The 27,023-nt window shown below is 43.8% G+C and overlaps 1 protein-coding gene across 2 annotated transcripts; it reads right to left on the bottom strand.

The window, feature by feature from the left end:
• SARS1 (seryl-tRNA synthetase 1) lies at nucleotides 1-22,705 on the bottom strand. Of its 2 annotated transcripts, XM_017499233.2 has the most exons (12): nucleotides 22,449-22,703; nucleotides 13,702-13,772; nucleotides 10,280-10,360; nucleotides 9,136-9,294; nucleotides 7,603-7,746; nucleotides 6,833-6,988; nucleotides 2,712-2,933; nucleotides 2,039-2,168; nucleotides 1,598-1,755; nucleotides 1,279-1,344; nucleotides 777-906; nucleotides 1-425 (listed from the first exon to the last, which is right to left on the bottom strand). In XM_017499233.2, exons 1-12 carry the CDS (start codon nucleotides 22,582-22,584, stop codon nucleotides 274-276), a joined length of 1,605 nt encoding a protein of 534 aa, XP_017354722.1. In that variant the 5' UTR covers nucleotides 22,585-22,703; the 3' UTR covers nucleotides 1-273. The 2 variants fall into 2 exon arrangements, with proteins under 2 accessions (XP_017354722.1, XP_017354723.1); XM_017499234.2 differs by lacking the exon at nucleotides 1,279-1,344 and having other exon boundaries at nucleotides 38-425; nucleotides 22,449-22,705.
• Nucleotides 22,706-27,023: the final 4,318 nt, after the last annotated feature.

Here is a 27,023-nt window from a genome sequence, read left to right as displayed (position 1 = left end):
GGGTTCAAGTCCCAGGAAGAAGACTGAGGAACAGTCCTAAGCCCTCCCCAGAGATGCTTTATTACACGGTTTCATCAGTCATCGGTGATGGGTTCCTATGTCCATGCGAGGAGACAGGAACATCTGTGCGGTACGTGGCACTGTTCCCCTCTTAGCTACATAATCAGATGGGGGCAGGGCGATGAATGGGTGCGTGGCTTCCCTGCTCTTGGGCAGGCTCTGAGATCTTGGCAGACAGAAATGAAAGCCTGGCAAACAGGGAGGCAGGAATGTTCAGGCGTCGGTGACCTCCATGTTCTGAAGCCGGTTTTCCAGGGTGACGTCTCTTGCTTTCTTTTTGCTGCCCTCATGTTGCTTCTTCTGTTTCTTTGATGGCTCCTGGTCAATGGGCGCAGGCTTCACAAAGGGGATCAGTTCTTGCAGTCCTGGGAGGGAAGAGCCAACCAGATGACCTATTGTTTCTCAGGGAGTTAAAGCCCTAAGACCTCTGGGGAGAATTCAACAAGATGATGATCCCTTTGAACAGAGGGGTCCCTTTGATAGGCACCGGTTTCCTTTATTCTTTTCTTCCCTAGTCTGAATTTTAGTAGCATTTCAGTATCATAACTGCACGGGTTACTTTCTCAGCCAGGCCCCCTGCCCTTCCCAGCCCTAGAGGGCAGTTTCAGGGGCTGTGTCTGAACAAAAAAACCTGGTACCTTCTGAAAGTGGCCTGCTATTTAGAGGAGTGTGAAGACAGAAAAGAGGATGATGATGAGCTAAGCTGGGAGTTTTACCTGGTGGCATGAACTCCTTCAATTTCTCAGGCACAGTGATGCCCTTCTCTGTCTGGTAGTTCTCCAGGATGGCGCAGATGGTACGGGTAGTGGCGCACATGGTAGCATTGAGCATATGGACAAACTCCACCTGGGAAGACAGGGTCCCGGAGGGAACGTTGGGCTCAACTCTCAGCTGGTCTTACTGATGGCCAGGAACCATCCATTCAACAAGACTTCCCCAACCGTAACTGTCAGATCAAAATGATGGGTTCTACCCCTTAGCAACTTTTTTCCAAACCTGAATTATTTGGTGTTTACTGTCTATTAGGTAACTGCAGAAAGATCCCTCATGTCTCCATGAGTGGCACATGGTAGGTTCTGGTATTTTGAGGAGTTGGGCCCTTTGAGGGAAGAAAGAAACTACTACTGTGACCTCTCCTTTTCACCCCTTTCAAGCCCCTGACTTGGAAAAGAGTAGGGCCTGAAAATTGGGTTTAAAGAGAGAGCTTACAACCCAGACCTTCTTGGGTGAGAAGTGGGAAGCCTCCAACTTGTTCTGTGTAGATAAATGGAGATTATTCTTTCTCTGGAGTTAAGAAAAACAAAGCCAGAAAGAGAAAAGCTAGAATTACCTTATAGAAGAGAGCTAGATTCAGGTTTCTAGCTAAAAGAACTCAGTCCTGACTCAGAAGGCATTTTCAGATTCCCTTTTTGGTCTAGATTGAGAAGCTCAGATTTTCCCATGATGCTGGGGACCAATGCACCCCAAAGGCTGAGAAATAAGACAGACAGGCTGTGTACTGAAGGCTCTGCTTCCCACCTCCCTGGGGGCCATCTACCTTGTCCATCATCTTCTTGGTTTGCCCATATCGGATTCGAAGCCGGCGAGCCTGGTAATCCGTGCAATTAGAACACGAGACCAACTCACGGAAGGCTCCTGAGCCCGGAAACCAGGCCTCCAGGTCAAGCTTCTTACTGGCAGCGTGATTCAAAGAACCTGTAAGGAAAAACCCCTCCAACTCATGAAGGAGGGATGGTATTTCAGAAGCCTAACCTTTAGCAAGCCTGAAGAATTCTTTAATTCATGTCCTGTCTCCAGAAGTGAAATCACATCCAGATATTCTTATCACCAAATACTCCCAAGTGAGAAGAGTGTAATATTTTAATTAATGTGAGCCATGACTTGAATTGTGAGCTGTTTCTCTGTGTGGGGGGCTCAGGGGAGGGTGGCGTCTGCAGGATGCAGGAAAGGGAGGCTGAGAGGAGGCTGGGTCCCATACCTGAGACAATATTCACAATGTGGTAAGGAATCCCCAGGGACTGGTAGAACTCCTCTGCGGTGGTAATCATCTCTTCAAACATCTCCCAGGACTTGTTGTCATGGGGTGATGAGTATACAAACTGTTCAATCTGCAGAGAGGGACCCAAGGAGAGGGTGATAGCAGTATAGGGTGAATAAAGGACTGAAGCAGGAGATATCCTTACAGTGAAGGCCCATTTCCATACCACTGGGAGGCAGGCAAAGCTGGGACCCCAGCAACTGGGACTGGACCACAACAAGAGCAAATACTTATGGCACGAGCTTCCCATGTGCACGTCAGCCACTATTCTGTGTGCTTTACGTCTACTGACTGGGATAATCCTCACAATAGGCCACAACAGGCCTGGTGAGCAGGCACTGTTACAGTTTTCCTCCTCGCACAAAGGCAGAAACGGAGCACTGGGGGCCTATGCATTTTGCCCAACGTTACACAGCTGGTAAGTGGTAGAGCCACAGCCTGGTTTCAGAGTCCATATTCCAAGCCATTCCACCATGCGTTTCCCCAGATCCACAGATGGAAGCGATGAAAGGAAAAGCTGGAGCCAGGCTGGGCCTCAGCAGCACAGATCCTGTCTCTCGTCTAACCATCCTAGAGAGAAAGTTCCACTCCTTACCCTGACCCATCTACTCACCTTCTCAAACTGATGGACTCGGAAGATGCCACGGGTGTCACGGCCATGGGAGCCCACCTCCTGGCGGAAGCAGGTGGACAGACCAGCGTACTTGATGGGCAGGTCCTCCGGCCGGAGCCACTCATCCCGGTGCAGAGCCGCAATGGGCTGCTCTGAGGTGGCAATCAGGTACTTCTCATCATAGGAGTTGTCATCAGACTTTTCACTGCCTTTGCCAATCACCTATAGAAGGAAGGACCTATACCAGTTAAGAGGAAGAGTGGAGGACCTTGGCTAGAATAAGAAACCACAAGAAAGATAGCAATGATAATACAGGAAAAATTTCCTTTAATCCCTGCCTGGGAGTGGGGAGAGAATACTAAAAAGATAAGGGAATGGGTCAGTCCAAAATGGGGTTCCTGACAGAGACAAAAAAAATGTAAATTAAGAGGAGAGAATATTTTCCACTCATCTTTTTTTTTTTTTTTTTTGGAGATGGAGTCTCACTCTGTTGCCCAGGCTGGAAGTGCAGTGGCGGGATCTTGGCTCACTGCAACCTCTGCCTCCTGGGTTCAAGGGATTCTCCTGCCTCAGCCTTCTGAATAGCTGGGACTACAGGCACGTGCCATCATGTCTGGCTAATTTTTCTATTGTTAGTAGAGATGGGGTTTCACCATGTTGGTCAGGCTGGTCTCGAACTTCTGACCTTGTGATCCACCCACCTCGGCCTCCCAAAGTGCTGGGATTATAGGTGTGAGCCACCGTGCCCGGCCGGTAGCTACATAAATTAGTATTTGTGAGGCATTTACTAAACACCAATGTGGAGCAAAAAGGGACACCAGCCTCTGCTTTCTTGGTGCTTAAGGGTTAGTCTAGTGGTTATAATCCTTAAAGAATGCACTTTGCTGTTCAGCTGAAGAAAATAATGCAAAAAAAAAAAAACACCAAAAAACAAAAAAAGTTCGGACAGGACAAAGTTCACTGAAACATTATTTATGGAATATTATACAACCATAACAATGAAAACCATGTAGTAACACAGAAGAACACTTTTGATATGCTATGTAAAAAGGCGGATGAGCACGGTGGCTCATGCCTGTAATCCCAGCACTTTGGGAGGCTGAGGCGGGCAGATCATGTGAGGTCAGGAGTTCAAGATCAGCCTGGCCAACACGGTGAAATACCTTTCCTACTAAAAATACAAAAATTAGCCAGGTGTGGTAGCATACATCTGTAATCCCAGCTACTCGGGAGGCTGAGGCACGAAAATCACTTGAACCTGGGAGGTGGAGGTTACAGTGAGCCAAGATCGTGCCACTGCACTCCAGCGTGGGCAATAGAGTTAGACTCTGTCTCCAAAAATAAATACATAAACAAAAATAAAAATAAAAAATAATGCTAAGTAAAAAGGCAATTTATGTACATGGCAATTGATGAATATTTTAAGATGACAGTTGTTATATTAGGTCATCTAATGCTTCCCAGTAGGTCATGGAAAAGCAGAAAATTCCCCGCCATTTCTAAATTTTGTCATGTAGCAGTATTTTAATTAAAAAAAAAAAAAAAAAAGTAAGGAAGAAAGGTTCCCCTGGGTCAGTGTTTAGAGGCTTGGAAAACTACCTTGCTACCTGGCAGAAGAAATTTAGCCACTTGTGGGGTCATTCACATACAACATAGGAAAGCTCTAGGGCTGTGTGGCCTAATATGGTATAGCCGACCACATATGACTATTTAAATTAAATTAAATTAAATTGGGCTGGGCGCAGTGGCTCACATCTGTAATTCTAACACTTTGGAAGGCTGAGACAGGTGGATTGCTTGAGCCCAGGAGTTTGAGATCAGTCTGGGCAATATAGTGAGACCCTGTCTCTATATAAGAAATTAATTTTTAAAAATAATAAAAACAAATTAAAATTAAAATTTAGTTCCTCAGTTGCATCAGCCACATTTTCAGTGCTCAAGTCACATGTGGCTGATGGCTGCCATGCTGGATCATGCAGACTTAGAGAACATTTCCAACAGTGCAGAAAGTTCTATTTGGTAGCGCTATATTCATTCTTACAGAACCAAGGTTTGTTTTTATGATACAGAGTCTTGCTTTGCTTCCCAGGCTGGAGCACAGTGATGTGATCTCGGCTCACTGCAACCTCCACTTCCTGGGTTCAAGCAGTTCTCTGCTTCAGTCTCCCGAGTGGCTGAGATTACAGGTGCCTGCCACCACACCCGGCTAATTTTTCTATTTTTAGTCGAGACAGGGTTTCACTGTCTTGGCCAGGCTGGTCTTGAACTCCTGACCTCATGATCCACCTGCCTCAACCTTCCGAAGTGTTAGGATTACAGGTGTGAGCCACCATGCCCAGCCACAACTGAGGTAGTGCCAGCCAAATTCTTCACTATTGAAACCTGTGATTCTTCCTGCCTGTGGGTACAAGAAGCATCTGGAGATAAGAGATGGAGAATGCAGGACTCAGGGAACACCAGCTACCTAATAGTTTCCATAATACTCCATATAGGTTTCTCCCTCAGGTTGGTTACCTGCAGTGGACATTTCTTTCTTTCTTTCTTTTTTTTTTTTTAATTTATTTTTTTTTTTTTTTTTTTTTTTTTTTTTTTTTTTTTTTTGTTATTTTTTTTTTTTTTTTGTATTCTTGTGCAGTGGACATTTCCAATGTTCTGTTAGTGATTATCTAATCTTAGGAGTTGAAATTAGAAAAAGAAAGAAAAGGCAAAACAGGTTTTAGTCGATAAAGAAACACATTCCTTCGTTCATTAAAAGAAAGAAGAGAGGGAGGAAGTCAAGGTTATACTAATGCTCAGGGTTTAGAGACAGCATTGTTTCCCAGTGCGTCTTGAATGAAAACTTAACTTTGACCTCATCAACAGAACCAATGGAAAGATTGTTCTAATTATTGAACTATCTCCCTATATAAATTAGATGAGCCCAACAGCAGTTGTCTAACTCTTCCTCCACTGTCTGGAGAGGAAATAAGCCAGTAAGAACTAAGTCCCGCCGGGCGCAGTGGCTCATGCCTGTAATCCTAGCACTCTGGGAGGCCAAGGCGCGTGGATCACCTGAGGTCGGGAGTTCAAGACCAGCCTGACCAACATGGTGAAACCCCGTCTTTAAAAAAAAATGTAAAAAGAAGAACTAAGTCCCTATTTCTGACAGAAGAGTTGAAAGGGAGGGACAGATAAATAGTAGACACTGCTGATAGACAGCTGTTAGCAGAGACGCGCTAGAAATCTTGGTGCTCAACACAGAGTAGGGTGTTGTTATTGGTGTTAGAGCCAGTTGATCGCAATGACCTTTTGAACCTTGACTTGAATTGTCTGTCTCTCCCTGACGTGGTCCATGGTTGAGAAGGGGCCACAGACTGGAAGCCACCTCCATCCCAAGGCAAGTTATGTCTCACCCTGTGGAAGCTTCCAGTCTGGGGTTTGGAATGGGAGGACATGAGAAGTGGGCTAGGAGATCAGTGCCACCACTGTAATTTCCTTTTGTCCAAGCCCCCAGTAATGGGCTTCTTTTCTTTTTTTTTTGACGGAGTCTCCCTCTGTTGCCAGGCTGGAGTGTAGTGGCATGATCTCAGCTCACTGCAATCTTTGCCTCCTGGGTTCAAGTGATTCCCCTGCCTCAGCCTCCCAAGTAGCTGGGACTACAGGTGTGCACCTCTATGCCTGGCTAATTTTTTGTATTTTAGTAGAGATGGGGTTTCACCATGTTGACCAGGATGGTCTCCATCTCCTGACCTTGTGACCTGCCTGCCTTGGCCTCCCAAAGTGCTGGGATTACAGGTGTGAGCCACTGTGCCTGGCCTGAATGGGCTTCTTTTCTAAGCTCATGGTATTCAAGTATGCTCAATTTATAGACATCATACAGATTACCCAGGAAAAGGTAAAAGAGGCTCTGCAGCTGCACTGTCTAATATGGTAGTCATTAGCTACATGTTTAAGTTAAAATTAATTAAAATTAAAAATGTGCTTCCTCAGTTGCACCACCCACATTTTAAATGCTCAAGAGTCACAGACAGACAATGTTTCCATCATCACAGAAAGTTCTCTTGGACAGCGCCACTCTGTATCAATGAAGTTAAGCTACATAACTAAAGAAGTCATTCTGCCACATGCCCTGGGCTACTCACCTTATAAAGTTCTTCATCAAACTGGCTGAGCTGTGCCACCTCCTGCATGACCTCTTTCCTCATGAAAAAGGGGGTATAAATGGGAGTGTAGCCCCGACTTCCCAAGGTGCGAAGAGCATACTGAATGAGAGCCTGTTCCAGGAACACCAGGACCCCCTAGAGGAGCAGAGACACAGTACTGTGTGATTGGGTCCTGTTACCACCATGTTCAGCTAGAGCTGACACCCTGGGGCAAGAGAACAGGACTACCTAGGGTCACACAGGAGGCCAAAAAAGGCCACGGACTACAATAACTGACATTCTGAACCTTGAGTTTCATTCCAAACACCGAAGCAAGTAACAGAAGCAAGTAACAGCGTATCATCCAGGCATGCCGTTAAGAGAATTCTCTTTATGCTCTCAAAGCACTTTGGGCCTACACAAACCACAGCGCTTATGACAGTAGATTTTGATTCTTTGTTACTTGTCTGACTGTCCAATTATACTGAGCTACTTAAAGGCAGAGACTGTTCTGATTCAGTCAGCAAAACATACATTCATTATGGAGGACCACTTAGTGGCTTTTGTTCTATGGAATCCTGATAAGCCCTCTCTTGCTTTAGAAAGAGAATTGCATCTAATTGCCAATACATTTGCAGAAAGGCGAGTACAACTGGTAGATCTGTGGGCCTCTTTAAGTAGGAAGTAGGTTATGTTTCTCCACCAAAAAAAAAAAAAAATCTTTTTGTTTCTTCTTTATAATTCTATCCCCACTGGTTCCCAGCTCTTACCTTCAAGAAGTACCCTCGACTCCCAGCCACCACGGCCCCCTTTTCGCCTTCAAAGCCATCTACCATCACCACCAGGTCCACATGAGAGTACTTCTTCCTGACGGAACAATCACCCCAAATCCTCTCTACTTTGTTGTCTGCATCCTAAGGAAACAGACCAAGAAAGAAAGATACATGACATATGATTTTATTATATTTAAATTAATATTGTGTGTGTGTGTGTTTGTGTGTGTGTGTGTGTGTGTAGACAGGGTCTTACTCTGTCATCCAGGCTGATGTGTAGTGGCATAATCTTGGCTCACTGCAGCCTCAACCTTCCAGGCTCCAGTGATCCTCCCACGTCAGCCTCACTGGGACTACAGCCGTGCGACAATACGCTTGGCTCATTTTTGTATTTTTTGTAGAGACAGGGTTTTGCCATGTTGCCCAGGCTGGTCTCTAACTCCTGGGCTCAAGCAATCTGTGTGCCTAGGCGTCTCAAAGTGCTGGGATTACAGGGGTGAGCCACGGTGCCAAGCCTGATACATGATTTCTTAATTTTACAACCCCCATCTTTCCAACTTTATTCCAAGAACAACTTAGCTTTGTGAAGCCATTGCTTAACTCAAACACTACTGTGTATCATAACTAGAGAAAGCAACTTGCTACTCAATGGACAAGTAATAACTTACAAAGTTTGAGTAGTAATTCTAGCCATGATAAACTTAGATCTCACTGCTTAAAAAAAGAAAAAGAAAAAAAAAGAGAAGTAATTCTAGCCATAAAACTGGGAATGATAATTTTCCAAGAGTTCTATAGTATTGTTTGTTTTGTTTTGTTTTTTTACCCTTTTAAATTACCCCTCAAATCCTACACAAGGACAACCCTTCCCAGACAATTGACATTGCCTGGGGTGCAGAGGAGAATGTAGATTTTTTTTTTTTCTCCATGCTCTCATTGGTCCCAGGGCCACAGGAGGGCGGACTCAGGGCCCTGACCTCCGGAGTCTGCTCAAGGTCTGTGCTCTGCAGCCTCTGGCATACCCCAGCCTGCAGTGAGTTTAATGTTCACCAGGGAATGAATGAAAGAGGCACAGATGGGCCCTGCTTCGGCTGGGGTGTCAGGGAACAAAGGCTGGGCTCAGAGCAGCTTTGTGCAGGGGAAGCTCCCGCTCAGCAGGAAACTTTTATCATGCAGATTTCCCTTCAACCTGCAGCTTCTCAGCAGGGTGTGGGTGAGGGGGTTAGGTTGATTTAGCAGATCCCTCCCACGAGACGCCTGCTACCACGGGCAACACACAGTGGAGGACAGCAGCCCTATTTAGAAGAGATTTCTGTGCCAGGAGTCTCCTCCTACCTGCTGTCTCTGCTACTTCCCAATCAGACAAGGATCTGACTCCTGCAATTCTCAATTGGTGGACAGAGGGAATATACAAAGAACCTGCTTCTGACAGGGAGTGCCAGCGTTCCACATTCCACATGTCTCCTCCCGTCCCCGCCTCAGCAGAGACAGCAGCGATGTGAGGCAGACTCCTGCTGCGGCACAGCCTCCTACCTCATCGTTACTGATGGGCACAGAAGGGTGCAGAAGGTTCCCGATCTCTCGAAGGTTCTCAAACCGCTCTGCTTCCAGCTTTATCCGCTCAGCGTCACACTTCAGGATGGCTTCATCAATGAGGAGTCGGACTTTTTTGATTTGTGAGACTTTCAGGTTCTGTAGATGAACAGGCCAGGCCCGTAAGCAGGACGGTGAGGCAAGGACAGCACAGGAATAAGATTGTGTTGCCCTAACCCTGTTGTGCTCTAAGGATAGCCCTTGTGGTCGCATTTTAAAAACTGGAAACGAAGACTTTTGAAGAACTGAGATTTATTTCACACACGGATATATAGTCTTGCCCTACCAATGCATTGGCATTTTTCTTTGGGGGTGCTTAAGGCAGAGATGGACAGTTCTGGCCACTCCTATTGTTCCCTTACATCTCAGGAATTTTAGTACTGTCACTCTCTCAACAGGACTTTTCCTTAATTTCCACTTTCTGATTTTGTTGACTGAACCAATTTATTGATTGGTTCAGTCTATTGATGTGCTGCATTTAACTGTTCCCTAGGAAGATTATAAATGCATTAGGAGTAAGAGATTTGTCTGAAGCATATTTTATATTTTGTATTGCAAGTGTTCCAAAGTGTGCTCTTATTTCTTTGAGGTGAGCCCTTTGCAGTGGACGAGGCAGGCTTAGGCCCCCAACCCCAGCCCTTCAAGCACAGCAACTTTGCTTTTTTGGTTTATGTTCTTCTATATGCTAAGGGTTTCAAAAAAGGGTTCATTGACTAAAAAACTCAAAAATTACTGTTCTTGCCCAGCGTACTGAATATTTACCGTATTATAGTCAACTGAGGTTTCTTGCCTTTGTGAAACAAAGGGTAGAAAATGGAGTTATATAACCAAACACAGTCCCTTTCCTTTTTCTATTCTTCCTACCCTTGACTCTCCCACTCCATCTGTCTCCATCTCTGCTGTCTAATACTCAAGTTTAGAATATAACAAGAATGGGTGGGGACATTTCCCAGCAGCAGAAATTAGCAGCAGAAATTAAAGGATGTCACAATGCTGTGTAGAGCAGAGTGTGAGCACTTGCTGTCTAGGAATAAATTAAGACAAAATAGCAGAGATTCTAACTTAAAAAAGGACTGTAACTTACAGCTAAAGTGTCTGCAGTAAGGTCATCGAAATTCAGTACATTCTCCGGGATGGAGTCATCATCTCCCACTGGCTCTTTTTTCTGCAGGAAGGAAAAAAACCCAACACAACTAAATAAAAGAAAATCTCTGGAGTGCAGACCAAATTAACATATTGTATAAAGGAATCACAGAACTTCTTACATAAATTTTTCTAAAAGATTCAACATGTAGGAGAAAAATTAGTACACTGGAGGCCAGAAGTCAAAGTTTCAAGTCCCTGTGCTGCCACTGAATAGCTTTTTGATCCTAAAATCAATTAATCTGTCTGGGTCAGAGAATTAATATCCTGAAGAACATGAGAAGAATGTCATTCCCTGTACATAGATCATCACAGGAATCAGAAGAGAATTTATTTGAAATGCTCATGAGCTATAAGCGCTGGAGAGACAGTGCAGTGCTCAGGAGCAGGCCCTGGAGCAGACACACCCGCGTGTGGATTCTTTTTTTGTTTTATGGAGTCTCACTCTGTCACCCAGACTGGAGTGCAGTGGCATGCTCTCAGCTCACTGCAATCTCCGCCTCCTGGGTTCAAGCGATTCTCCTGCCTCAGCCACCCGAGTAGCTGAGACTACAGGCGCACGCCACCACACCCAGCTAATTTTTGCATTTTTTTTCAGCAGAGACGAGGTTTCACCATGTTAGCCAGGATGGTCTCGATCTCTTGACCTCGTGATCTGCCCTCCTCAGCCTCCCAAAGTGCTGGGATTACAGGTGTGAGCCACCATGCAGGCATAGTGGAGTGCACCTGTAGTTTCAGCTACTTGGGAGGCTGAGATGGGAGACTGCTGGAGCCCAAGAATTAGTGGCTGTGGTGAGCTATGATTATGCCAATGCACTCTAGCCTGGGTGACTTTTTAAAAAATTAGCCAGGCACAGTGGCATGTGCCTATAGTCCTAGTTACTTGAGAGGCTGAGATGGGAGGACTGCTTGAGCCAAGGAGTTGGAGGCTCCAGTGAGCTATGATCATGCCACTGCACTCCAGCCTGGGCAATAAAGCAAGACATTGTCTCAAAAAAAAGAAAAGAAAAGAAAGACCGAAAGGACTAAATCTTCTAAATGTAAAGCATGGAAATCCTTTAGGTTCATTATACATTCTCATACAGTCAAAATTCTAACCATAACTCTACTCACACCCTTCAGTGACTCAGAGCAAACTCATCTTAAAAAGTTGGAAAAATCTGGCCAGGTCCAGTGGCAACATTGGGAAACTCTGTCTTTACAAAAAAAAAATTAGCCGAGTGTGGTGGCACGCTACTAGGGAGGCTGAGGCAGGAGGGCTACTTAAGCTCAGGAGGTTGAGAAAGCAGTAAGCCATGACTGTCTCACTGCACTCCAGCCTGGGCAACAAAATGGGACTTTGTCTTAAAAAAAGAAAAAAACTTGGAAAAATCTGAAGCTATCATAATGAGTCTAGATAAGAACAAACACAGACTACAGAAGTAGGAAAAAAATTGACTAATATCTCAAGATTTTTACAATGGCATCATAGGCAGAGTGAGCATATGTTACCAGCCTCCCTTGCTGTTTGACAGTCCCCCAGAGCGGCAAATTCAAGTTCTGAGCTCAAGGTTTGACTCTGCAACTAAGTTACGGTATGATTTTAAATCAGCTCTTTATAATTTCCTAAGACTATTTATTCCCTTACCCTTTAAATAGGGCTGATAAATGTACTATCTGCACTCCATGTTCTATTTGCAGTAAGGATCAAAACCAAAATGAGATGTCTGTGAAAGTATCTGAATGTTTTCGAGCTCTACAAATTAAAGCACTATTATTACCATTTCAATGGCAGCGGGAGTGAACACTCCCTGCATGGCTAGCAACAAAATCAGATCTAAGAATGTTATTGTAAATGACAACACTCACAATCCCATCTTCTTGCTACAAAAAATACCCAGCTGGCACTAACTGTACACAGATCCCAAAGAACACCCAGGGAGGAGTATACATGGGAATTAACATAATTATGGGGCCTCTCTCATGAGAATGATTAAGTCCCACAGAAAGAAACTGCATGATTATCAATATCACTTTTCACAGCTAAAAGTGTTACATGCTGAAAGTGTAACAAAATGTTGTCAGAGAAAGATGCAGACTATCATGAAGTCAGGTGGAAGGTGCCAGAATCCCAAGGCAATCTTTTTGTGCTCTTTACTGGTGTAGGTTCCAAAGTTTTATAATTTTTGTTGTTGTTGTTTAGTTTTGAGGTTTACAACTTAAAAGTAATCTAGATTTATTGTAAAATTCACTTAATTTATTTTTTGTTTTTTGTTTGGCGGAGGGGAGACAGGGTTTCGCTGGAAACCCAGGCTGGAGTTCAGTAGCACAATCCTGGCTCACTGCAACTTTTACCACCTGGGCTCAAGTGATCCTCCCACCTCAGCCTCCTGAACCACAGGCATGGGCCACCATGTCTGGCTAATTATTTTATTTTATTTTTGTAGAGACAGGGTTTCACCATGTTGCCCAGGCTGGTGTTGAATTCCTGAGCTCAAGCAATTTGCCCACCTTGGCCTCCCGAAGCGCTGGGACTACAGGCGTGAGCTACCACACCCAGCTATCATATGTAATGTAGCATGATTGAGAGGCTAAACAGGTTATTTTTGAAGAAATGTTAAAAAACATGAACTATTCTGGATACCAAAGCAAGAGCTGAGCTGAAACTTAGTATTTTTCAAGCATAGGAAGGATTTTTTTTTGGACGAAGGCCAGTAACATTACTTGGCATTCATTTTAACTCACAATTACTGACCAACTACATGTTCTAGACATCGTGCCCAGTTTTCTACATTTAAAAGAAATTTAATTCTATCCATAACCATTGCTTGGCATTTAAATTTAAGAAAAGGTTCTAACAATTCCATTCTATAGGTGTGTTAGTATCGTCATTTTACAGATGAGAAAACTAAGGCTTAGACATAAACTTGCCTAAAAGTCATGTAACTTAGCAAGATTTGAACTCTGAATCTGTACTATTTTCTTTTTTTTGGGGGGGGGGGAGGCTGTACTATTTTCATCATGGAGCATGACTATACTGAGATGAAAAATCTGAAATCTGCCATAAGAAATCCTTTCTGGCACCACAGGTTGAGCCTGGGAAAGATGACTGGTGGAATTTATATTCCTAACGTAAGAACAGAATAGACAACAAACGGTTAGTGAGATAAGAATCTTACCTGAACACAGAAGACGGACTTGGGGTAAAGTATTTGAAAGCCCCTCTAAGTTCCCTGCCTCCCTTTCTTTTTAAAATATTTCCCCCTACAGAAATTAAGCATCTTGTAGACTTAAACACTGAGTTAGAACTTCAGTGAACACTAGCTAAGAGCAAGATCAAATATCTCCGTTCAAGCTCTCATGGCTGTTTCTCAGTTCTCTTACCTTCATTTTCTCTCCAATTGTCTTGCTGCATAGGTTCTTCAGTTTGTTCAAGTTGTCTGCCCGAAATCTACCTAGGAATAAAGAACCCAAGAATATACCAAAGAAATGCCGATAATTAAGATACTCCCTTCTCCTGATCATGACTTCTTAATACTGATCTCAGGTTAAGGCCTAAATGCCCTAAATGCCGGCAGAGTTGAAGGATCTGCCTCATGAAGTCATAAAATCTTTGGGCTTTTTTTTTTTTTTTTTTTGAGACAGAGTCTTGCTCATGTTGCCCAGGCTGGAATGCAGTTGTGCGATCTGGGCTCACTGCACCCTCCGCCTCCCAGGTTCAAGCGATTCTCCTGCCTCAGCCTCCTGAGGAGCTAGGAGTACACGTGTCTGCTACCACACCGGTTAACTTTTGTGTTTTTCATAGAGACAGGATTTCGCCATGTTGGCTAGGCTAGTCTCGAACTCCTGACCTCATGTGATCCACCCGCCTTGGCCTCCCAAAGTGCTGAGATTACAGGTATGAGCCCCCACACTGGGCCTAATCTTAGAGCTTTGGAGCCCCAAATTTAGTTGGCATACAATGGTGACTATAATAGAGTGTTCCAGCATTTGGTGACAAGAAAAAGACCATTCTGAGGTTAAAATTAAAAAGTATCATAACCTGTATGACACCACTATAGAGCTAACACTTCTGAAAAACTTGGAAGATATTCAAGTAACTAACCTGCCCAATTATCTTAAAACTCATTTAAGGAAACTAAGTGCTATGAACAGGAATCTATAAAGAGTACAGTCATGACTGCTATCTCTCCATACTAGAAATGGCTAACGTTATCCTTTTGCTTTGATATAATGCTTATCTGGCAGCCTTGAGAACAATTTAGTCTCTTATAATTTGGTTTCTTTTGTGGGAAGACAGTGCACTAACTAGTCAACATATTGGCCCAAATGAATACATTGGTGTCATGGATCATCAGTCTAACTCTGATTACTAAAAGTGGGACCTCTTGAATCTAAACGTTAGGGGCAATATGGTAAAACTCAGGCCCTTAAGCTTTTGTTTTTTTGAGACAGGGTCTCACTCTGTCACCTAGGCTGGAGTGTAGTCGCACAACCTCAGCTTACTGCAACCTCTGTCTCCTCCCACCTCAGCTTCCCAGACAGCTGGGACTATCAGTCTGTACCACCACACCCAGCTATTTTTTTATTTTTATTTTCGTAGAGATGGGATTTTGCTGTGTTGCCCAAGTTGGTGTCAAACTCTTGGGCTCAAGCGATCTACCCAGGATGTGCTAGGATTACAGGTATGAGCCACCGAATCCAGCCAAACTCAAGCTTTTAAGAGGCAAAATGGATGACGAGAAATGAGATAGCACCTACAGAGCTATTCTTTAAGGGTTTACCAATAAGTTTTTCTCTTTGATAGCTCTTTAACGAAACTTCAATGCAAAACGATATCACTATTTTCTCACTTATTAACATTGATAAAATTATAGAGATAGATAATAGATTAGTTGTTGCTGCGGTAAGATGGAGGGCAAATGGAATGGACTACAAGAAGATAGCAAGAAGGATCTTTGTGGTGACAAAATAGTTCTGTAACTTGAGCGTGGCAGTGTTTACACAAATTTACACATGACAAGATCCACCCAGAACTATACACACATGTGTAAAACTGGAAAAATCTGAATAAGGTTTGTGGATTGTAGCAATGTCAATTTCTTGGTTTTAGTATTGTACTAGTTATGTAAGATGTTATCAATGGGGAAAACAAGACCTCACTATTATTTTTGCAACTTCCTGTAAATTTATAATTATTTTGAGATTCCTTCCTATTTGCAAGGCACCACAGTAGGTACTGGGAGCATAAAAAAAAAAAAAAAAAAAGAAAGAAGGCAGAGCACGGTGGCTCATGCCTGTAATTCCAGCACTTTGGAAGGCTGAGGTGGGTGGATCACTTGAGCCCCGGAATTTGACACCAGCCTGGGCAATGTGGCAGTCTCTACAAAACCCTGTCTCTACAAAAATATAAATAAATAAATAAATAAATAAATAAATAAAAATTAGCTGGGCATGGTGGCATGTGCCTGTAGTCCCAGCTACTTGGGAGGCTAGGGTGGGACGATCGCTTGATACCAGGAGGCGGAGGCTGCAGTGAGCCGAGATCACTCCACTGTACTCCAGCCTGGGTGACGGAGCAAGACTATATCAGAAAAGAAAAAGAAAAGAAAACTGAATATTGTAACAATGCTGAATGTTTCAATCAAGGAATATAATATATCCCTTCATTATTTTTAATTTCTCTCAGCAATGTTTTATAGTTTTCAGTGTATGAGTCTTAAATGTTATTTATTAGGTATATCTCTATGTACCTGATGCTTCTAAACTGTTACTTGTAAATAGAAGTACATTTGATTCTGTGTATTGTATCCAGTGATTTTGTTAAAGTTATTTAATTTTAATAGTTCAGATTCTGCATACACAAGTGATCTGCAAATAATGACAGTTTCTTCCATTTCAAGCTTTTATTTCTGTTTCTTGCCTCATTCATACTGCCTGGAACCTCTGGCATAATGTTGATTAGAAGAGGTGATAACAGACATGCTTATCTTGTTCCTAACCTCAAGAGGAATGCATTCAATATTTCATCAAGAAAAATGTTAGCTATGGGTTTTACTATAAGTACCTACTATCAGATTAAGAAGCTCCCTTCTATTTTTAGCTTGTTGCATTTTTATCATGAGCAATTGACCCTCCACATTTAAAAAAAAAAATTGATCTATCTCACATAATACACCACAATTAGTATTAAATAAATCTTATACCTAAATGTGAAAGGTAAAGAAATAAAACTTCCACAAAAAAACCCCCAAAAAACTGGAGAATCTCTTCTGGTGGTTAACACATAACATGATTTCCAAAACACAATAGATAAATCGCAGAAGAAAAGTTAATAAATTAGACTTCATTAAAATTAGGAACTTCTATTCATCACAAGACTGAAAGAATGAAAAGGCAAGCCACAGAATGGGAGAGCAGATGTCAGGTATCTGTATCTCACAGGTATTCTTCTATCCAGACTATATAAATAATTCCTACAAAACCACTAAGAAAAAGACAAATAAAAATTGGTCAAAAGGCTTGAACGGGTGCTTCTCAAGATAGGCTATCCAAATGCCATCAACTTCGGAAAAAGCGCTCAATATCTTTAGTCATCAGGAAAATGCAAATTAAAATAACAATGAGACACCACTATATATCTACCAGAAAGGCTAAATTAAAAGGACTGCCAATGTCAAGTACTGGCAAGAATGCGGAGAAACTAGAACTCTTAGATATTGCTGATGGGAATATCAGTCATTATAACCACTTTGGAAAACTACTTGGTATTATCTACTAAATCTAAACATGTGCCCACCCTATGATCCAGCAGTTCTCTTTGGTACATACCCAACAGAAATGAGTGTTTATGCCTACCAAAAGACACATATAAGAATACACATATGGGCCGGGTGTAGTGGCTCACGCCTGTAATCCAAGCACTTTGGAGGCCAAGGCGGGCGGATCACCTGAGGTTGGGAGTTCAAGACCAGCCTGACCAACATGGTGAAACCCCGTCTTAAAAAAAATAAAAATAAAAATAAAAAAAAGAATACACATGTTCTTATCACAAAATATAAGTATTTGAGGTGATATATGTTAATTAGCTTGCTTTTTTATTCCACATGGTATTCATAACTCATAACATTACATTGTACCCTATATATATGTATACAAGTATAATTTGTTAATTTACAATCAGAATTTTTTTTGAGACGAAGTCTCACTCTGTTGCCCAGACTGGAGTGCAGTGGCTTGATCTTGGCTCCCTGCAACCTCCACCTCCTGGGTTCATGCAATTCTCCTGCCTCAACATCCTGAGTAGCTTGGACTACAGGCATGTGCCACCACGCCTGGCTAATTTTTTGTGTTTTTAGTAGAGACGGGGTTTCACTATGTTAGCCAGGATGGTCTTGATCTCCTGACCTCGTGATCCACCCGCCTTGGCCTCCCAAAGTGCTGGGATTACAGGCTTGAGCCACCACATCTGGCCAAAAATTTTTTAAAAAAGAATCTCATAGAAGCTGGTTCCTAATGCCCTCAACTGCTAACAGCCCAGTTTATCCAAATGTCATGAAGTAAATATGCCAGTGGAATTGACTGGCATAATACACCAGTAGAATTGATTGGCATATTTACATAGTGGACTATTATATAGCAATGAAGAGAACCAACTACTGCTACATGTTAGCAACGTGGATGAATCTTACAGACATAATCTTGAAAGAAACCATATACAAAAGTATGTACTACGTAAGTCCATTTATATGAAGTTCAAAATCAGGCAAAGGAATTTATGGTGACAGAGGTAAGAGTACTATTATTTTTGGAGGAGGGGCTGACTGGGAGGTAGCATACGGTAATCTGTTGGTGTGCTGAAAATGTCTTATATTTTGATCTGAATGTCACATGTATGTACAGATTTATAAACCCATCAAGCTGTATACTAAGATTTGTGTACTTTACTGTATATATGTCAATAAAAATAGGTTTTTGAAGGGTATATGCAGGAATAGTATAAATGCTGTAAGAGATTTGTAAGATAATATAAGGAGAGCACTCAACAAGTGAGGTAGCACTACAGCAGCAGCTGAGCGGCCAAGAGGGCTGATGGAAAGGGGAGCAGCACACCCTGAAAAGGAACATGCCAGGAAGAGGCAACAGTCACAGAAGTGTGAAAGAGTCTAGGAGTAGCATCACAAGCTAGAGCAAAGGGCGGAGGCCCTATTTGGGGAGTGGTAGAAGGCGAGGCCAGGAAGTCATGGGGGACTTTGTAAATTGTGTTCAGAAATTTAGATTTTTATGCTTTAAGGCTGTACTATCCAATACAGTAGCTTTTAATATCATGCGACTAGGAGCATTTGAAATTTGAAATGAGCACCTGAACTGAGATGTGCTTTAAATCTAAAACATACTTTGGAGTTTGAGGACTTGTACCCCTGCCCCCCACAAAAAATAAAGTATCTCAGTAGCTTTAGTAATTTTAAAATTCTGATTATATTTTGAAAATATAATTTGGGAGCTGGGTGTGGTGGTTCACACCTGTAATCCTAGCAGTGTGGGAGGTTGAAACGGGTCATTTGAGTCCAGGAGTTCAAGACTAGCCTGGGCAACAAAGGGAGACGCTGCCTCTACAAAAAATTAAAAATTTAGTCGGGTGTGGTGGTGCACACCTGTGGCCTCAGCTACTCAGGAGGTTGAGGTGGGAGGACCACTTGAACCCAGGAGGTCCAGGCTGCAATGAACTGTGATCATGCCACTGCATTCCAGCCTGGGCAACAGAACGAGACACTGTCTAAAAAACATACACACACACACACAAACACACACACACACCTTTTTAAAAATATATATGTATTTTATATATTTTTAAGTTTCATCTGTTGCTCTTTGTATTTTTTAGATTGGATACAAACAAATTAACAATGACACTTTCACCAACTTATGATGGTTCAACTTTATGAAATAGTAATAAATTACCTAAGATATTCAACACTTTATTATAAAATAGGGTTTGTGTAAGATGATCTTGCTCAACTGTAGGTTAATGTCAGTGTTCTGAGCACGTATAAGGTAGACTTGGCTAAGCTATGATATTCAGAAGGCTAGGTGTTAATACATGCGTTTCTTACTTACAATATTTTCAACTTCTGATGGATTTATTGGGACATAAAACCATCCTGAGTCAAGGAGCATCTGTACACATGTAGCTAATATTCTATTCCTATCAGACAGTGCTGCTCTAAAGTATGAGTGTCACTGCAAAACTTAAGCCTGCAAGTAAAATGATCAGATTTACATTCTAGAAAATTATATGCCCTGGTGAGATGGGAGTAAAATTGAAGGCAGATAGAAGGCTATTCCTATTCCAGTTGCTGGGGAAAACAATGATAATGACCTGTTTTACATGCCTGTAATCCCAACATTTTGGGAGACCGAGGTGGGAGGATTGCTTGAGGCCAGGAATTTGAGGCCAGCCTAGGCAACATGGCAAAACTCCATCTCTACAAAAAAACACAAAAATTAGCCAGGAACGGTGGCATTGCACCTGTAGTCTCAGCTACTCGGAAGTCAAGGCAGGAGGATCATCTGAACCCGGGGAGATCGAGGCTGCAGCGAGCCGTGATTGTGTCTGAGTGACACAGTGAGACCTTGTCTCAAAAAAAAAAAAGAGGAAACAACAACTTCAATTTTCAATTGATAGCAAAAAGAAAAAAAAAACACTCTGGATAGCACTTTTTGTGGGAGGATAGAATTCTTGTGGTTTGCAGCAGATTTCCAGATACGTGGAAATCTATTTGCTTTGGGAGTGGGCCAAGACAATTATGCCCCAGTGTAGAGTCATTACACTACTCTGAATTAAAAAGAAGAAACCACAGTTGAAATCTCTGGAGTTAGAAGAGTTATAAGTTTCAATGTGGTATTATGGCTCCAAGTTATATTGGACTCCTGTGTTCTCCAAGGAACTCTAGTGGCACCTTGGAAGTCTACAGAAAGACAAATTGGTATTGATGTAGTGGAGGACTTGAAGCTTGCTGTGTGTCTTCAATTAGGGAGCATGGTCTGAGTTCTTAATGTGGCTTTGTTATTATAAGCCCTTGTTCAAGCCAATGAGAACAGAACTCTATCCTCTGATCTGAAGTTAAAGACACAAAGAACCTTGATACAAATCTGTCAATGTCCACCTTGGGCAGTTGGGAACTTGGGAAAAAACATAAACTCCATTTGGATGCAAACAGAATACTGGAAAGGGTTGTCAAATAGAAAAGAATCCAATTAATAGATTCACTGGAAATAAACCACTGGCCAGGCACAGTGGCTCACACCTGTAATCTCAGCACTTTGGGAGGCTGATGTGGGTGGATCACTTGAGGTCAGGAGTTGGAGACCAGCCTAGCCAACATGGTGAAACTCCCATCTCTACTAAAAAACAAAAATTAGGTTGGTGTGGTGGTGTGCACCTGCAGTCCCAGCTACTTGGAGACTGAGCCACAAAAATCTCTTGAAACCAGGAAATAGAGGTTGCAGTGAGCCGAGATGGTGCCACTGCACTCCAACCTGAGTAACAGAGATTCTGTCTCAAAAAAGGAAAGAAAAGAAACAACTTCACATTTGGGATTAAGTTTTTTAAAAAAGAAAATAAACTACATAAACTACTTTTCATAGAGAATGTAAAGTGCCCTGAACTCCTCCAAACAAATCTTTATCAAGGCTTTACCAAGGATCAGGTGCAGTGGGAGGTACTGGGATTTTATGTATAAATGTGTGTATGTATATCCTAAAAACTGGGATATACAGATGAATAAAACTCAATCCTTGTCCCTGAAGAACTCACTACCTATCTACTTGTCAGATAAGGGACAAATTCCTCAGATATGGACATTGTACCCAAAAGAGTAGCTAACACATTCAAAGTCATTTGGCACTGGCTCAGGGCTGGACTGACACAAAAATATGATACTGTTGACTTCAGATTCAGTAGAACAGTGCTCAGGCTAGTTTTATCCTAAACAAAGAATGTGGCAACATTAAATTCCATTCCAACTCAAAACTTCGGGTCAAGTGTAGCATCTCACAATCAAACAAACTACTACAATAGTGGGCCTAAGACATACAGAATCAGCACACAACTCAAGTTTAGCAAATACTCTTTTGACACCCAAGATCCTTACAAACAGGAGAAAATCAATTTCCTAGTAGAAATCTACCACACTCTTGGAAAGCGGCTGCCTCTGTAGTATTCTGTCATCAACCTGGCTCCCAGACGGTTGCAGACCTATTGCATCAGACAAATCGAATCACATGTACTCGACAGCATCTGCCCAAACAGTGACCACTCCAGTTAATACAGGCAGAGATTGAAGGGCAGAGGGTTCTATGATTTTATTCAGCTTCATAAAAGATGCCCGAAATGACTCCAAGATCCGGCAGTTCTAGGTTCTAACCCAGCTCTGCCATGTCTTTAAAGGAAAACTTCCACAAATCACAATTAAACAGCCTCAGTCACTACAATCTTTTTCTTTCCTCCCCACTCCTCTCACCTCTGATCTACCACGGAAAAGACTTTTCCGATTCTTAAAGGTATGCCCACAGGTCAGGGAGATGGCCTTCGCAAAAGCTTCAGGATCATTTATTTTGGCCAAGAGCGGCCTCCAACGCCCCTAAATGCTTCCGTTTACGGAAGGAATCAATCTACTGTGCTGCAGAAGTGACAGCCTCAGGAAGGAGCCTTTGATCCTATCTAAACAAAGGAAGACCACTCTGGCCTTGCTGAAGATAAGACAAAGACTGGGAGCGACCAAAGATTCGTGTTAGGAAAGCGGCCCCGACCCCACAACCTCCCGCCCCGGCAAGCTCTGGCTACCCGTGGGGCAGGAAGACTTGACAGCATCCGATGCGCGTGCGCACACAGGCAGCGAGCCGCACTGAGCACGCGTGTAAGGGACCTCGCACCGCCCGGGTGGAGGAGAAAGTGGGGACAACCCCGGATCCCCGGCTGTTTTCGGGGATGGGGAGAACCTCGGAGCCACCGCAGCCTGGGAGGGGATCTGACGAAGGGTGGAAGCTGTGGCCTCAGGAGCGGTGGCTGGAGCTGAGAGATAAAATTGGGTTTAGGACCAAGGGAGTAACCCGCCCGTCCCGGTACTTACATCGTCGCCACTCGCTGTCTGCCTTCACCAGCTGGTCCACTAGTCCCGGGTCCTTGAAGCGTTTCTCTTGCGTCTCTCGGATGAGGGCTGGGTCCCCTCCTTTATCCACCCGAAACAAATCCAGATCCAGCACCATCTTCTTTCCTCCCGGGCCAACACTCTGGGAAGCGATAATCGCGCCGCAGCACTCAGCCTGTGACGGCGGCACTGCGCCGGCGCGCCGACCCGCTCTCCCTGCGCAGGCGCGGCTGGAGCCCACAGGCGCCGCCTCCCGGCCAGAAGCAACGCGCTGACCCACCCTCCCTGCGCAGGCGCGCCTGGAGCCCGCAGGCGCCCCCTCTCGGCCGGAAGCGGCTTGTGGGAGGCGGGGAGGGGAGAGTGGGTGGGCGTGGGACTCTACCTCCGGTTCCTTCTCCCCGGCTCTGCCCCACTCTGCAGGGACTGTGATCGCCCCATAAAAGTGCGAATGCCTCAGTTTCCTCCTCCTGTCTCAGGCCAGGCAGAGGCCTGTCCCCTCATCCCTAGCTTAGAACCCGGTGCCTTCACCAGAGGCCCATTTTCCTCTCACTAGGTTGGGTCTTTCCACCCTGAACCTCGGCTGTCATCTCCATCTTGTCACAGAGGATGGCATATTTAGTACCAGGGATACCTCAACTTAAGATTCCTGCTCTCCTACCTTAGAAATGGGATACCTTTCTTCATGCTGAGCGTGTTAGAGGGGATAAAAAAAAAAAAAAAGAAATGGGATACCTTTCTTAATCTGATTATTGGATAAACCAAATTCTCCCTTTACCAACTCTTAAGAGCATAGGGTTGGGAAAGTGCGGTTGCCTTTCAGAGAGAAAAGAGAAGGGACATTTAGCAGATTTGAATGCAGTATAAGGTGTTGAGGTCATGTCTTGGGTCAATTTGAAAGCGGCTTGAAGAACGATTTGTATCATACTTTGATTTTATAATGTTCAGGCCTTTACAATGAAACATGCTGGTTGCTGACTGAAGCCAAAGTTATCAAAGAATCTCACTGATAACGAGATTATCTGAAGGATTTGGGAACAGATGGTCTGTTTCCCCACCCCCACCCCCACCCCCAATCCTTCCACTTTGCAGAAACTTTAAAGCCTCACTCCCAATGCCTACTCAGAGCTAGATGTGCTAAGACCTTCTTGATCTTATTACACCATCATGGACTTCTGAGATGAGGGTGTGACATAGCTATCATATTATCTATAATATGAAATATAATTGGCCTTTGGTCCCTCGTTCCTGTCATAGCCTCTAAAACACTTGGATTTCCTGAATAAGCCCCCTTTGACAACACCTGAGTTTATAATAAGGAGGTGAGTTAGGATGGGGGCCCTAGATAACCTGAGAATGGGGCAGCCACCAGAGAGACCAAGTGATTGGAGGATCAGAACTTTTATCCCTACTCTCCAACCTCCAGGAAAGGGGGAGGGGAGGTGCTGGACATCAAGCTCTACAAACACTGAACAACAAGAGTTGATGGGCTTCAGGGTTGCTGAACATGTGGAAATGCCAAGAGAGTGTCTTGCCCAGAGAAGGCATGGAAGCTCTGCACCCCAACACCTTGCCCTATCCATCTCTTCATCTGTCTGTTCATTTGTATCTTTTGTACTAGCCTTTATAATAAACTGGTAAAGGTTTCCTTGAGGTCTGTGAGCCTTCTCAGCAAATTAATCAGACCCAAGGAGGGAGTAGTGGGAGCCTCAGTCTGTAAGTGGTGAGTCAGAAGTATAGGTGAAATCTACTACTTGCAATTGGCATCTGAAGGGTGGCAGTCTAGTGGGATCAAGCCCTTACCCTGTGGAATCTGACACTATCTCCGGATAGCTAGTGCCGGAATCAGAATCGAATTGAATTATAGAATGCTGAGCCAACGTCCACCGGACAATCGCTTGGTGTGTGAGGAGCTTACCCGCCAGGGCCCCTCACCCCTGTATCTGGTCACAGAAATGTTGTGTTGAGTGTGTGACTGAAAGGAGAAAAACAGGGTTGGTTTTTTTTATTTCTTTTTTTGACCTCTTACACTATCCCTGCTCCCCAAAAAGCCTCTGCCAAGCCAACCCTGAAGTGTAGTTCAGGGCTAAAACAGTGATAGAGGTAAGTAGAGACCCTGAGGGAGGCAGTGGAAAGGGGCTTGCCTGGGTTTGCTCCCCTTGGTTCAACCTGCCTGCAGTGTTACATTTAAAACCAGTGGAAAGGAAGGGTGAGGAGCTGCAGTCTCGAGGAAAACATCTAAGAAGACTCTCCTCAAAGTGTTGGGTTCTCTGAAACCTCCTGAGGGCAAGGTCTGTGATGGGGGTGCTGCCTGCTTTCATGTCATTGAAGGCACTGCTAAAGTGTATTGTCCATTAAGTTTCAAAAACAGTGACAGGTGTTTCTGGGGCTGAAGTGGTCCCAGTGGCCCTGGGTCAACCCTTTAAGGAGGTCATCAGTGTCATTCGATGAGTGATCTTGGTATTCTAGTCTCTCCAAATTTATTCATGAATTTTCACAGTTAGTCTTATTAGATTACAAACATCTCCCTTTAAAATGTTCATGTGGCCGGGTGCTGTAATCCTAACACTTTGGGAGGCTGAGGTGGGTGGATTACCTGAGGTCAGGGGTTCGAGACCAGCTGGCCAACATGGTGAAACCCCATCTCTACTAAAAATACAAAAATTACCTGGGTGGGGTGGCACATGCCTGTAATCCCAGCTACCTGGGAGGCTGAGGCATGAAAATGGCTTGAACCTAGGAGGCAGAGGTTGCAGTGAGCCAAGATCAAGCCACTGCACTCCAGCCTGGGTGACAGAGTGAGACTCCATCTCAAAAAAAAATTTCATGTTACCTGATGAGTATAATAAATTAACATAATAGCATACTTCATCAGCTCAGAATCATAGGATTTTTAGAGTTGGAGGGGAACTTTAGCTATCTGTTAATGATTCCTGATCTTTTCATCAATTTGTCCCTCATGTTTTAAAATATTTTTTTTCAACTAATGTAATTTTTAAAAATAATAATTCATTTGGCTTTTTTATTAGTCAGATCTATATGGCTGCCAACTAAAAATTCTGATCAGCAGGAAATAAGCAGTGTTGCTGCACTAGGTAACTCCTGCCAGAAGCTAATGCAATAACAAATCAACACAAAAACTTTAGTTATGGAGTGATGGTGTGAAGCCTCGCCACCTTTGGATATGAGATTTCTGTTAACCCAACTACCAAGAATGTTCTTGGGTACTGCCTCTGAGGACTGAAGGGCTCAAGAAGCCCCGACTGGAAAAGAAGCCAGCCAGACTAACCCTTTCATTTTCTATATAAGGAAACAGGCCCAGAGAAGGTAAGTGATGTAATCAAAACCAGGACACAGGTAAACACCTAAGATAGCCTAATGTTTGGGCTTTGCCCTTTTACTAGCATTCCTTAGCGGAAAACAGGCAGTGAGAGCCCTGACTATGCTATGGGGCCTGATCTTACAGGGCAGAGACCATTGGGTATTTGCTTTTTTTCTCCCCACGGGACCTAGCACACTGCCTTACCCATGGTAAGTGCTTGTATATCCCCCCTGAGTGAGTGGGTTCCGGGGGAGTAGGCTGAGAAGGTGGAAGCTTGTTGCAGGTCAGCAAGCAGAGTCCTGGGTGAAGATACTGCCTTGGGGATCCTGAACAGCTAGCAGGCAGCCTAGGGGGAAAGAATGACTGCAGAGAGGGAGCAAGAAAAGAGGGTGCGGGGCACCCCACCAAAGCTGCCTACCTCAATTTTCCCAATTTGGAGATGGCTAACTTGGAAGGGTTCTCTTAGGCCTCACTACAGCAGCCCTTTGTATTCCCCTGTCTTGGATTCTTTCTTTCTTTCTTTTTATTTATTTATTTATTTATTTTTCTTTCTTTCTTTCCTTTCTTTTTTTTTGAGTAGGATTTCTCAGTGTTCAATGAACAATTCTAATCCTGTCACTCCCTTGCTAGAGGTATTCTGTGGATACCTGTTACCATCAGGGGAATCCAAACGCGGGTGGCAATGCCATTTATGATCTGTCCCCTCTCCCAGCTTCTCTAACATATTCCCTCTTTATCTCGTGTGTGTGTGTGTGTGTGTGTGTGTGTGTGTGTGTGTGTCCCACTCTGTTCCCCAGGCTGCAGAACAGTGGTACAACCATGGCTCACTGCAGCTTCGACCTTTCCAGCTTCAAGGGATCCTCCCACCTCAGCCTCCCGAGTAGCTGAGACTACAGGTGTGTGCCACCACGCCCAACTGATTTTTGTTTTTGTTTTGGTAGATACAGGGCTTTGCCATGTTGTCCAAGCTGGTCTCAAACTCCTGGGGTGGAGCAGTCCTCCCACTTTAGCCTCTTAAGGTGCTGGAAGTGCTGGGATTACAGGCGTGAGCCACCTCAGCTGGCCCTCTTTATCTCTTAACACCCTCCCTTCAAATTCCCCATTCCAAACTACTTGTGGCTCCCTTTCCTTGCCTCTGAGCCTTTCTTTGCACAAGTTCCTTCTTCTTCCTGGAACTCCCTTTCTCTTCTCTGTTTCTCCAACCTAGCGAATTCCTCCTTTCTCCTGGAAGCCTTCTC

Source organism: Cebus imitator, unplaced genomic scaffold, assembly GCF_001604975.1.
Source record: "Cebus imitator isolate Cc_AM_T3 unplaced genomic scaffold, Cebus_imitator-1.0 Scaffold256, whole genome shotgun sequence".
Classification (NCBI taxonomy): Eukaryota; Metazoa; Chordata; class Mammalia; order Primates; family Cebidae; genus Cebus; species Cebus imitator.
This window is presented reverse-complemented; position numbering and strand designations above follow the sequence as displayed.